Below are 13,281 nucleotides of genomic sequence, written 5' to 3'. Positions count from 1 at the left end.
TATTTTCAGTACCACTATGAACCTGAGCTCTCTGGTCAGTTTGTCTCCTTCTCCACCTTATTCTTCTTCCTCTTCCTCCTCTTCCTCCTCGTCTTCCTTTCCTTCTTCTCCTCCTCCTTTCTCTCTTTCATAAATATCCAAAATGTTGTGTGTGTTCAGTTATACCCTCTATTTAAATTTATTTAACTTACTGTGGTATAATATGTCTTACTCATCTAAGACAGTTCTTTTATTAATTAATTAGTGTCCCATGCTTTACATTAGAAAAATTGTACATAAGCCTTAAACTTCATTGCAATGTGATCTTTGTTGAACTACACTTACTGTATTTTCAAATCATAGAGTTTTTCAAACTCTACAAGTCATCAGCTAATATCTGCTCAATACCATAGATGATGTACATAACAAATGATTTAAGTACATGGACAGGAATCAGCACTTGACTTCGTCTCCCTCCTAGGGTTACCCTTGATTAAGAACTGTTACAGAAAGCCAATTCCTGCAGGAAAATATTTCCATAAATGCCTGACTCACTGAAGCCCTTAATGTGCTTTGCATATTGCCTCTGACAAGTCTCATCTCAAAAAACAATTTTCATATTATGCAAATAAAGATTTTGGTAAATAGGCTAGCTTTTTTTTCACTTATATCTTCATGTGGAAAAAAGTCTTGATTATTAATGACAGGAGCAGACAGCAGCATACAACTTAGAAAAATTATATCTGTGCACTGGCATGTAGTAGTATAATTCAGTCATAATTATGTTTCACATAAACCTGGAAAGGATTTATATGGTGTTATAATTGATGTACTTAAAAGTTAAGCTTATATTCCTTGATGTCTAATTACTAGGTCTTATGATTTCTTCCCAGGTTTATTGTATAGAAAAAGTACAAAATGCCTATGCTAATGCAGCAGAATAAATCCAATTTGATATTTTTTCAAAATTCCTCCCCCCAATACTGGTGGGCCTTGTTTCTTTGTGTTGAAAGTGTCGTTGGTGTTTCTGTTTATTAATTTAGTCTCCTCACTGTATCCCAAGAAGAGCTGTAGGACTTTAATTTGCCTTTGTTCCCTAGCAGTAGGGCATTCCTACTTTCAGCATGGTTCCTATCCCAAACTGCCTACCCCTTTTGCTTTTAAGCACTCAAATTATTTTCTGTGTTTCATAATACAACCATGTTTTACAATGTGTTTCTGGAAATAAGTCATTTTTATGGGAACTGTTTACTACTCTAAGCAAAGGTGCCCTTCAAGAATATCCTATCTCCAAAGGAAAAAAAAAAAAAGAATATTCTGTCTCCTAAATAAGCTGTTTTCTCTAATTAAAAAAAATTATTTATTATTTATGAGAAGGAGAGAGAGGGAGGGAGTGGGAGAATGAACATGAGGATCTTGTGCGTAACTGGGGGACTAGAGTTGGGACTTCTTGCTTACTTGCTTATAGTCCAACACTATATGTGCCACCTCCTGGGCTACTAAACATTGCATTTAGAAAATAGAGTTCACTATTAAGAACAAATCAGACTGTAAGTCTACATGAGTTAAGAGTTTTTGTATCTTATTTGTATTATAGTTTGTGGTCTTATAAAACCTATGTGAATTACTTACTCAGCTTAAATTCACTTCCATTTTGTGGTTGTTCTAAAGCTTTTATTTATTTATTTTTCACTAGATGTTATTTCCAATGAGCATGCCTTTAAAGTTATCATGTCAAGTGGCCTACTTATCCCCTATCAAAAAATTTCCCCATTAGTTTCCCACTAAAATTGGCTTTAGCTTTGTAATGAATTGAGTATATCTGGCTATGTTAGTGAAGTATGTACTTTATGAATTTAACAAATTCCCTGTCAGGGAGCCACATATTGGTGCACCCAATAGAGTGAATACATTCTCTTGTGTAAACCCCCTGGTAACCACCTACAGGGGTGAAGCAGAGCTGCAGGTGTCTCTTTCTCTCCTTTTTCTGTCTCCTCTAGGCTCTCAATTTCTTTCACTATAAAAAAATCACAGTGAGACCCAGTCATAATCCTGGTGTAAAATAATAAAGAAAGAAATACCCTATTGACATTTCTTCATCTGTTTCTAAAACTTTCTGGATGTTATTGTATATACCATCAGGTCTTGCTTAGACTTGAAAATTAGGTCTTTGAGAGATTTTCAAGGACTTAACACTATCTTTATGTTTGAGAAAGGAATAGTATTCAAATTACTTTAGAGAAAAAAATATAAAAAATCAGAATTTTGGTTTTAAATTGTTATCTTCAACATCTCTATGCATCTCAGTACATTTTTCTTCTCCGTCAGCCTTAAAATGTACAACTATCATACATTTGAGCAATAAATATATCATTATAATAATATCTAAAAGAAAAAAAAGAAAATTAGGTCTTTGAGGGATCTATCTCCTTCCTTCCTTCCTTACTCCCTCCCTCCCTCCCTTCATTGCTTTGGGAAGAGACAGACAGTGACAGACATGACAGCCCAAAGGCTTCCTTCAGTGCATTGGAGGCTGTGCTCAAATCTAGGTTGAGTACATGACAAAGTAGGGCCCTCCCTGGTGAATTATTTTGCCAGCCCGGTATGTTTCCTAGGTCATAGTCTAAATGGTTTTCCAGAATTACACAACAGAACCCATCATCTTACGAGTTCTGTTGAATTTAATCCTAGTTTAGCTTATGTTTTAAAAATACAGTAAGAAATATGTTTGAGTTATTATTAAAAGTAGTTTTTCATGTGGACATTTAAAATAAAACCTTTTTAATTTTTGAAAATTTCTTTAGGATGGATACAGAGGATTTGAGGGAATGGGAAGATAGAGAATTACAAAGAAAGAAACCTGCAGTACCGCCTCACTGCTTGTACGCTTCCTTCTAGGTGGGGATTGGGGATTTGAACCATGGTCCTTGTAATGGACCATGTATGCTCTACGAGATGCACCAGCACTTGGCCCCAAAATCTTTTTATTTTGTTTTACTAGGAGCAAACCCAGAAACAATTATCCCTAGGTCTTTTAAGATGATACACGAGAGCCATGTGTTTACCACTGAGTTACATCCCCAGCAAAAACAAAATCTTTTTATTTGTTATTTTAGAGATATATATTTTTTTTTTTCACAAGGAAAAGAGATATTCACCAAAGCACTGCCCCATCGAATATGGTGCCTGGGCTTGAACTCCAGCTTCAAACATGCAAGGAATATCTACTGAGAACTCTTCATAATGAAGTAATTCTTTAAAAAATCAGTATATGTCTAGAAATTTTCAACTTTTAATTTTTTAGTACTTACTATCAAGTGAGGTGGGGACCAGAGTATCACTGTGGTGTATGCAGTGTGGAGGTTGAATTCAGAACCTCATACTTTTGGTGCGCTACCACTGTGCCACCTCTCAGCTGCTCAACTGCTTGTTTACAAGAATGAGAGTATCTAGTGACATATTGGAAGGCAAATTGTATGCCTTTCTAACTTCTTTCTCCACATAATTGACTTTTATTTAGCTTTAAAATTTATTTTACTCAATTTTTTTTTTAAAGAAAACTGCAATTCTTTAAGTCAGTCAGATTTCATGTGTTTGTTCAAAGTCGGCCTGAATACAATTATAGCACACAAAGTACACTATCCAAGGAGTTTTACACTATTTTTGTCATTGCATGTCACCTTACATGTATGAATTCAAACTTATGATAAGACAATTGAAGTTGATTAATTACGCCTAGTTACTTTTATTGTTTCGTGAACTCCTTTTTGATTCACAGATATTGACAATATCCCCCACAGGGCTATATATAGGCTTCATATAGAGGAATTCTCAAGTTTTATTTTTTATGGAGTAAAGATAAAGCTCTTTAAAAGAGCTTCTTTTGATCCATTTTTCTTTCCTTGGATAAAAAAGAACGCTGGTCAACAGCATAAAGTGATATGGCTCTTGTCCCAGCAGTTAAGTATTTTGTTTCTAGAGCATACCTACTCCAACAAGATACCTCGTTATATTTTACTCCTACCTGTTATATCCTGTGCATAAAACAATACTCTCTGAGGTTTTGTTCCTGTTTTTTCCCCCTTGCTCAACTACTTCTCAGTGATACATGTATTCCTCAGAAAATATTATCTGTGGGGCTTTTAAGAAGATACTAAAATGAGAATTCTTGCATAAAGGGGTAATGTTATCATTATAAAAGGGCCACACATGTTTTTGTCATCACTTATAAAAGGATTCTCTGACTAGAGTTATTGTTAGCAAGATTTCTCAATATATGTCTGTTATATGGCAGGTGAAATATTTAATCTGATCATACCGTCTTGTTGGTTTCTTGTTTCAACAAAAAATAGAACACAACACATGTGGGGATTTACATTCTTGGATAGCAGGCGAGTTGTTCTCCTTTATCTTCCTACTCGTAGATGCATTCAATAGGTCAGGAAGAGTTTTTGGTTCTTAGAATTGAGCACAAAATAAAGCTGAATTGTTAAAGGGCTGGGCTGTGGTGCTCTGGTTGAGTGCACTCGTTACTATGCTCAAGGACCCAGGTTTAAGCACCGTGTCCGCACCTACATGGGGGATGCTTCACAAACAGTGAAGCAGGGCTGCAGTTATCTCTTTCTCTTTTCCTCTGTATCTCCCCCTTCCCTGTCAGTTTTTCTATATATACAATAAATAAATAAAATAACTCAGTACAAAGAATATTTAAAAAAATAGAAATTGAATTGTTTTGCCTCCTTATGACCAGGCAAGTGTGTGTGTGTGTGTGTGTGTGTGTGTGTGTGTGTGTGTGATTGAGTTTCTCACAACTGTACCCACACCATGTCCTCATGTAGGATGGTTCCAACCTCACGGCAAATCAAAGGGCATATGCACCCGAGCAGCTGCAGAAGCAGGACAGCTTGAGCATTGACACCCAGTACTACCTGGCGCAGCAGATCCACCCAGTTGTAGCTCGGATCTGTGAACCGATTGATGGAATTGATGCTGTGCTCATTGCAACATGGTTAGGTAAGTTTTCATTGTTTACAGGGTCCTCACCTGGCATCAGCAGTACATGGTCTTCTCTGGAACATTGCAAGTGCATCTAGAGGCCTGACGCAGTGTCCAGCACACCTTTGTTTGTAGCTGCTCATTCATTTTTATAGTTGATGAGTTAATTAATGTCTGCCTCCCCTCCTGGACTGTGATCGTCACAAGCTTGCTACCTCTGTAATCACATGCCTTCCCCCTCCCTCCTCCCAGGAGGCATTCACCAGTCAGTGCTGAAAGGAGGCACAAGAAAAGGGTGTTAAACACCATAGCAGTTTCTGGGTTTACTTTGGTATAGCTTTAACTAGTGAATTTCCATTAATAAGAATATTGATAGTATATTGACTACTGGGTCAGTTTGTCCTCAAAGTATTTTTCACATATATATTTACCAGAGTACTGCTCAGCTCTGGCTTATGGTGGTGCAGGGGATTGAACCTGGGACTTCAGAGCCTCAGGCATGAGAGTCCCTTTACATAAATATTATGCTATCTCCCCTACCAAAAAGTACGTTTGTCTGAAGTGACACTACACAACTTTTTAACAAAAAGTTTCAGTGTTTAGTACTTGCTTCTGCAGGTACCTCTCATTACTTAAAATTCTTCTAAAACTGGACTTACTATTATCCTCTAGGAATTGATCGATTTCTGATTTTCATAATCTCCACAAGTGCTGACCACCCCTAAACCTCAGTTTCTTTGACTTTCTTGTCACTAGATTGCCATCTCTTGCTTAGAAACATGTCCTAACCAGCCTTGATTACATTTCTATATGAACAGCACATAAGACATTATTTTGCTGTAAGGTCTCCATTCTTTATTCCATTGTATACAAAGATGAGGGTTTTATTTTAGTTTCTCCCTAATAAAGACTTAAATAAGTACAGTCCAGATGCTGCTGGCACCTTCCTATCTCTAACTTTGGCATTTATAGAGTCTAATTTTCTAGCTCTGACCTATATTTCTAGTGCTATTTCCTATTCAGTATCCTCAGGGTCCCTGAGTGTCTTGCTCATTCTGCTCTTCTTCATAGGAAATTCTTCTCCTCAGCCTCACTGAAATAACAAAGGTTTCTCAAGCCTCTAAGCCTTGGTCTTATCCTTAATTCCTGGGGTTACAACCTATAGTTAGTATGAGAGAACAGTAAGATGATTCACATGAGATGCTCCATACAGGTCCTGAGAGGATGGTTTCTCCTCTAGTTCTGCCAGTGATGGCATCTGAACTTCTTGCCAGGCCTCTATGTGGCCATGTTTCACGCACCTTCAGTCTGCCAGGTCTGTACCCAGTTAGTGTGCAGTGGGTACTTATTTATTTCTTTATTTTTTAATATTCCCTTTTGTTGCCCTTGTTGTTTTATTGTTGTAGTTATTGTTGTTATTGATATCGTTTTTGTTGGATAGGACAGGGAGAAATAGAGAGCAGGGGAAGATAGAAGGGGAGAGAAAGATAAACACCTGCAGACCTGCTTCACCGCCTGTGATGTGAGTCCCCTGCAGGTGGGGAGCTGGGGGCTCAAACAGGGATCCTTATGCCGGTCCTTGCACTTTGCGCCATGTGCGCTTAACCTGCTGCGCTACCGCCCGACTCCCTATATTGGGTACTCATGAACTGAGAATGGTCCCATGATTGATTGATTGATTAAGTCTCATAAGTTCCTGTTGAAAGTTCCTGAACTGCTTCCGCCCCCCCACCCCGTCCTCTCTGTCTGTTCTGGAAGTGGAAACTCATTTTTGACATTTGCCTAAGCAAAACATAATTAAGAAGGTAAGATCCTGCTACCCAAATCATCATATAATGTATTCTTAAAGTTGAGTTGTATTTGATGATGTTTATAAATCCTCAGCTGGGAGCAAAGGAGTGTTAAGTGCACAGCATTTTTTTTAGCTGCTGTCGTTTTTTTCTCTATTGTGCCTTGAGTGCTTACTCTGCTGGGTACTGTAGTAAGTACTCTGCCCGTATTTTCTTATCTAATATTCACCAGAGTATGTTGTATTTGCTCCATTTTACAGAAAAGGCAGCTGAGGCATAGAGGTAACTAACTAGCTTGGCCTTATCACATAACTAAGCTATGATTGGACTGGTACCCAGGTCTTAGTAACTGCAAAGTTTGTGTTTTTAGCCACTTTGCAGAACTGTGCTGCCTCTTTACTCTGGAGGCGATGGCAGATTTCCTCAACCTGGAGTGAGGTGGCAGGGGTGTGAAGGCAGGGGGCCTTCCTCTTTTCATGTACCCTTTTCTTCCCTCTGTACCATGTTGTTTTCGTACTGAAAATTCGTGAACAAAGCAAGTTCTTAGAGTAAAACTTTTGGATTTCTCCATTTGGGTTATCCAGAACCTTGTCTAAAGGGTCTCTATTTTTTACTTATTTAATTTAGAAATTCTTAGTAGTGCAGCATTGAGCCAAGGTTGATGGAATAAGCCCTGTCTCCTTAATGACATCATATAAATAAGTATAGGCCCTGATATTCCAAGAGAGTTGCAGGCTGAAAGTGATGGAGTTGCTCAGATGGGTAGCATTGCCCACAGAGCTCAGGACCACTAATACCAGGGAAACCAGGCTCAGTTTTGTAGATTTAGGGTTCCTATTTGAAATCATTTTTTAAAAAATTTTATTTATAAAAAGGAAGCACTGACAAAAACCATAGGATAAGAAGGGTACAACTCCACACAATTCCCACCACCAGATCTCTGTATCCCATCCCCTCCCCTGATAGCTTTTCTATTCTTTATCCCTCTGGGAGTATGGACTAAGGGGCATTATGGAGTGCAGAAGGTGGAAGATCTGGCTTCTGTAATTGCTTCCCCACTGAACATGGGTGTTGACAGGTCCATCCATACTCCCAGCCTGTCTCTCTCTTTCCCTAGTGGGGCGGGGCTCTGGGGAAGTGAGGCTCCAGGACACATTGGTGGGGTTGTCTGTCCAGGGAAGTCCAGTTGGCATCATGTTAGCATCTGGAACCTGGCGGCTGAAAGAAGAGTTAACATATAAAGCCAAGCACATTGTTGACTAATCATGAACCTAAAGGCTGGAATAGTGCAGATGAAGAGTTGGTAGATACCTAATTGGCATATTTTAGTTATATTCCAAAGGGTCTGTGGTTATACCAGTTTTTTTTCCCCTGAGCCTGAAATCTGATATGCAGGTGGGTCCAAGTTATTGTCTGGGGAGATGATGTCATGGCTGGAAAAAGGGCCAAAAAGCTGTAGATAGTTTAGTTAGTAGGCCTATTTTAGTTATATTCCAAAGATCCCATGACTATACCAGTTTTGTTTTGTTTTGTTTTTTTCTGAGCCTGACATCTGATATGCAGGTGGGCCTAAGTTCTTATCTGGGGAGATGATGTCATGGCTAGGAAAAGGACCAGAAAGCTGGATCAACAGTGGGCAGGTTTCAAATTGTCTAAAGGTATGCTATGTCATAATTGCACTGCCTTATCATCATCAGAGTTTGCCCTATGACTTCCTTTTCCCCAAATAGTTTCACAGCTGATCACCTCTTAGGACCCATCTTCAGAGGGCTCATGTCATACTGTCTCAGCTCAGTCTGGAGAAGGAAGATGTGTGCACATTTCTTCTACATTCCTGTGGCTTCCACCCAGCTTCTTGAAAGTTGTAGTCATGGCCCTGGCTGTGCAGACACTAGTCAGATTGCTCACTCTCAGAGCCAGGTAGCCAGCTATGTCTCTGGGGAGTACATGTATCTTTGGTCCTGAAGCAGCTTCCACTTTTTTTAGTTCCTTTCCCTTATTTTCACTTTCTTCTACTTGGCAGCCGGCTTCTTCCACTGCTCTTCCTCTCCTGCCACAACTGGGGCACTCACACTTCTCTCTACATGCCTAGTAATTCTCCTAGAGTCTTCTTCCTCTCTTCTTATAGTAGGGTACATTCTCATGAAGTATCAGATAGCAAATGCCAGTCACCCTAAAGACCAAACATTGGCAGCATGCCAATGAACCCTTTGCAGGCTTGTTCCCCCCTGCTGTGTTTTGATCTGCATCTTTTATCCCTCCAGGCTAACTGAAAAAAATCAGGGCCACTATTCTTCTGTAGGGTACTCGTGTTCCTGTTATCAGTTCTCACTTTGCCTGTGGTTTTAGAGGAGGAGGGAGGGGGTGGGGAAGTAGTAGCAAAGTAAGGGGAATGTGAAGGGTGCATGGTTTCTAAGAGGTGCAAGCTCAAAATTACTGTAATTTGTGTTTAAAATATAAATCTGTTTTCTTTATATATAAAAGACTGCAGTTAGTGAACTGACACTGTTAAATAAGTTGAAGTGTACAAATGTATACATAAAATATAAGCCCTCCAACTGCCTAATCACAGACATAAAATAATTCTTTTGCTTTTAATGTAGTTTTTATCTTTGATTAATGAAATATATTACAGTGTTGAAACTTTAGTGAAGTTTGATACTTTGTCCTTTTACTTAGTACAAAGAAATTCAGAATAATGGCATAATTTCATTTAGGAAAATTATTAAGCTCATGATTTTTTTATTTTTAAGTCTCCTTTGTGGAGAGCAACTATACTTTTCTACTACCTTTCTCTTTTTCTATTGCTTTTATACTACTTTCCTTGAAATGAAAGGCAAGCATCAAGTGTTGTTTTTATCCTGTGGCTTCACTTTGAAAATCTCTGACTATTTCTCCCTGTCAAGATACCTCCTGAAGTCTGTCTGGTGGTATGTCGCATAGCCAGGTGTTCTGTATGGTGAGGCCATTTGTGTGAAAAAGAGAGAGGATAGTCTATTAAATGAGTGAATGAATAACTCTGTTGAATTCAAAGAATAATTTGCTCTCTCTAATAACTAATGGTCCTCATTATCCCACAGTAAAATGTGTATCATTTTTCTGAAACCCATGCACGATTATTGCTATTGGGCTTAAATAAAGCAAAATTTTACTCTTTTCCATCTGTGAATAGCAAAAAATATAGTATTACTCTTCTCTTACAATAGCCCTATGGGAAACATGGCCACTAAAACTTGGAACTCTTAGCTTTTGTTCTCCAGACTATAGGCTTTTTTTTCTTTCTCTCTCTTGTTCTAATGAAAGCTCTCTATATTCTGTGGATGAAATATTCACAGTATGCCCCAACATCCAAATAGTCTTCTGCACCTGGAGAAACAGGCCAGTGATGAGAAAAACGTAAAGTTCATTCTTGGATTTCATCTTTTAATAAACTTATACTACATGCATAATGGTTCTTGGAATTATATAATAACTCTTCTCCATGAAATAATGATTTGTACAGTAACTATAAAGTACATACCCTTATGGTCATTGGTCAACTTCAGACATTGTTTATCTGAGGAGTTTTCTCATTGATCCTCAGAAATTATAGATATTGGACGAATGTGAGAATTTATAGTTTCATCTCTTAAAGTAGTACTTAAAACAAGACAGAACGCAGTCCACCCAGTGCATTCCTAGGTAAAATTGGAAAGCAAAAATTTATTGAAAAGAATGCCACATACTACTACTTTACAAAAGGCAGTTTTCTCAGTAGAGAGTTCATTAACATTTTTAAACTATTTATTCAAATAATGTTTTAAATGGCTGAGGAGATAGCCTAATGGTCATGCAAAAGACTTTCATGTCTCAGGCTCTGAAGTTCCAGGTTCAGTCCCCAGCACCACCATCAACCAAAGTTGAGCAGTGCTTTGATCTCACTCTTATCTGTGTTTCTCTCACTGAAATAAATAAAATGTTTTTTTTAATGTATTTTAATGAGATACAGTGACCAGAACACTGTTCAGCTTTTTCAAGATTTACCTTATGTATTGTATATGAGAGAGAACTTCACCTGAGGGGAGAGCACAAGATAAGCTAGAGCACCACTCCAGTACATGCCATGCCAGGGATTGGACTGAGTATCTCAGGTATGAAGTCTAGTGCTCTACCATTTGAACAATTTGCGCAGCCACTGGACATGAAGCTAACTAGAGCCACTCTTCCAGGATAGAGTGCTGTTCTACATGCAACTGATGGCTTGTTCTCCAAGTCTACTTTTGCATTCACTCGACAGATTAATTTTGAGGATCTGCTGGGCTCAGCATTGGGGTTTGCACTGAGGGATGCAAAATTGAATCAGCAGTGGCTTCTCCACTGAAATGATAGGCCAGTTCATTAAGTTGATTTCCTGAAAGAGGTAAAATGAAGAATTATCAGTGTTCTTGGGAAGCAAATACCTTTTTTTTAGCCGAGACTACCAGAAAATTTATCAAAGTAGAAAATTTTGATGCATGTGGGAATCTGCTTTCAGAAACCAAGGTGGAGTTGGGTTTCCTGTCACCAATTTTTCTAGCTTATAGGTATAACCCAGGCTATGCCAGCTTTATCCTATAGTGGCATTGGGGAATCATGGAGAGAATCTTAATGGGTAACATCTGCTTATCTCTATGTCCTGTTGCCTATAGGGTAGGTGCATGATGACTTCCCCTCCCCCACTTTATTGGCAGGGGTTGGGTGTGTCTGAATGGTTTACAGTGTATTTGTTGACACATAGGTATAACTTCTCATCTCCCCATGATAAGTGTCTCTCTTCCCCAACCTAAATCCTTTTCTATTATGTCCCAGGACCCAACATCCTTCTATCCTATCCCTTGTTTTGATCTCACTAGTCCAACACCTTGGGTCTACGGTGATGCTGCTCGAGTAACTCAAGCCAAGCACATCTGAGAACTTGAAACCAAGGACTGGAGAATATTAGTGAACTTTTAGTTCTAGCCATGCAACATCTTAAGAGTTTTCAAAGGGAAACGAGGACTTCTTAACTTCAAGTTATCATCTTTTTTAAAATTTTATTTATTTATTTGATAGGACAGAGAAAAGTTGGGAGAGGAAGAGAAAATAGAGATGGAGGAAGGAGACTCCTGAAGTACTACTTCATTGCTAGTGAAGCTTTCCCTCCTGGAGGTTTGAACCAGGTTCCTTGCACATAGTAATGTGTGTGCTCAACCAGGTGTGCCACCCAGCCCCTGGGTCATTTTTAAAAATTTTATTGAGGCGGAGGGTAGATAGTATAATGATTATGCAAACAGACTCTCATGCCTGAGGCTCCAAGGTCTCAAATCCAGTCTCCTGCACTGCCATAAGCCAGAGCTGAACAGTGCTCTGGTAAAAACAAAACAAAACAAAACAAAACAAAAAAACAGGAATGGGTAAGGGAATAAGTTATAGGTTCTCCTTTGTTTAAGAAAAAGATTAATATTCTTATTATCAAAGATACAGTAAGTAAAAACAATTACTATCTTGCTTCTAAAACAGGTGCCTTCAGCTGGTCTGACCCCCCCCACCCCCCCACCCCCACTTCACTCAAGGACACACCATCAAAGCTGGAGAGCAGAAGCCTTTGGTCTAAGAGAAGTAATCTTGGGTCTATTATCTCATTTACTTAAGTTGTTTTATTTTGCAAATGTTCTTTACAGCCTACAGTTACTACTTTTTCTCAAGTTTAAATATAATGAAGATACTTTTGAAGCTTTTCTCTTTGGAGAGATACACATCTTATTAAGTTAAAATTCTCATTCACAAGTATCCAGGGTGTTGAAAACAAATCAAGCAAGATTACGAGAGTGCTACCCATCAGGATTTTTAAAAATGCAGTGAATAGGAATGAACTCTGCCTCACTCCTGCGTCATACAACTGAGCAGCTACTGGCCCAATATTTTGTGTTTTTATTTAGGGAAGATAGACTACAGTGCTGCTCCACCACCCATGAGCTTCCTGAATGTGGTCTATGGGACTCCTATGTAGTAGTGGTCCTTGAACCCATGGCCTCACATATCTTCCACTGGGTGAGCTATCCTCCAACCTCCAGGATTATTTTTCTGGATAAGATTTTGGGAGTTGTCTTCTACAGGACTGTAAAAATCTTGGAGTTATACACAGATTTGAATGTTAGATTCTTTTTAAGTATTTGGAAATTTTTCATTTCTCTTAAACAAAAAAGATCATTGTTGCTTAAAATGTTTTTCCCACTTGAATATGTTCGTCCTTTCTAATTCCTTCCTCTTCTTCTTTTCTCTCCTCCTCCTCTCCTCCTTCTTTCTTCCTTCTTGAATACTGTTCTTTCTTCTTTCTTTCTTTCTTCTTCTTTCTTTCTTTTTCTTCTTCTTCTTCTCTTCTTCTTCTTCTTCTTCTTCTTCTTCTTCTTCTTCTTCTTCTCTTCTTCCTCTTCTTCTTCTTCTTTTCTTCTTCTTCTTCTTCTTCTCTTCTCTTCTTCCTTCTTCCTTCTTCCTTCTTCCTTCTTCCTTCTTCTTTTTT

The 13,281-nt window shown here is 38.5% G+C and overlaps 1 protein-coding gene across 2 annotated transcripts in view; it reads left to right on the top strand.

Moving 5' to 3' along the window:
- The window catches only part of POLA1 (DNA polymerase alpha 1, catalytic subunit), a 323,415-nt gene that overhangs the window by 137,032 nt on the left and 173,102 nt on the right, over nt 1–13,281 (top strand). The window contains exons 32-33 of one of the 2 annotated variants that reach the window (XM_060182803.1): nt 4,818–4,992; nt 12,282–12,427. In XM_060182803.1, coding sequence (XP_060038786.1) covers nt 4,818–4,992; nt 12,282–12,412 — 306 coding nt within the window. In that variant the 3' untranslated portion in view covers nt 12,413–12,427. Of the gene's footprint in view, nt 1–4,817; nt 4,993–12,281; nt 12,428–13,281 lie in introns of those variants that run through there. The other variant, XM_060182802.1, reaches the window with a different exon arrangement.

The sequence above is a fragment of the Erinaceus europaeus genome, chromosome X (assembly GCF_950295315.1).
Source record: "Erinaceus europaeus chromosome X, mEriEur2.1, whole genome shotgun sequence".
In the NCBI taxonomy this organism is placed as follows: Eukaryota; Metazoa; Chordata; class Mammalia; order Eulipotyphla; family Erinaceidae; genus Erinaceus; species Erinaceus europaeus.
The sequence above is the reverse complement of the archived record's forward strand: the minus strand, read 5'-3'. Positions and strand labels throughout refer to the sequence as shown.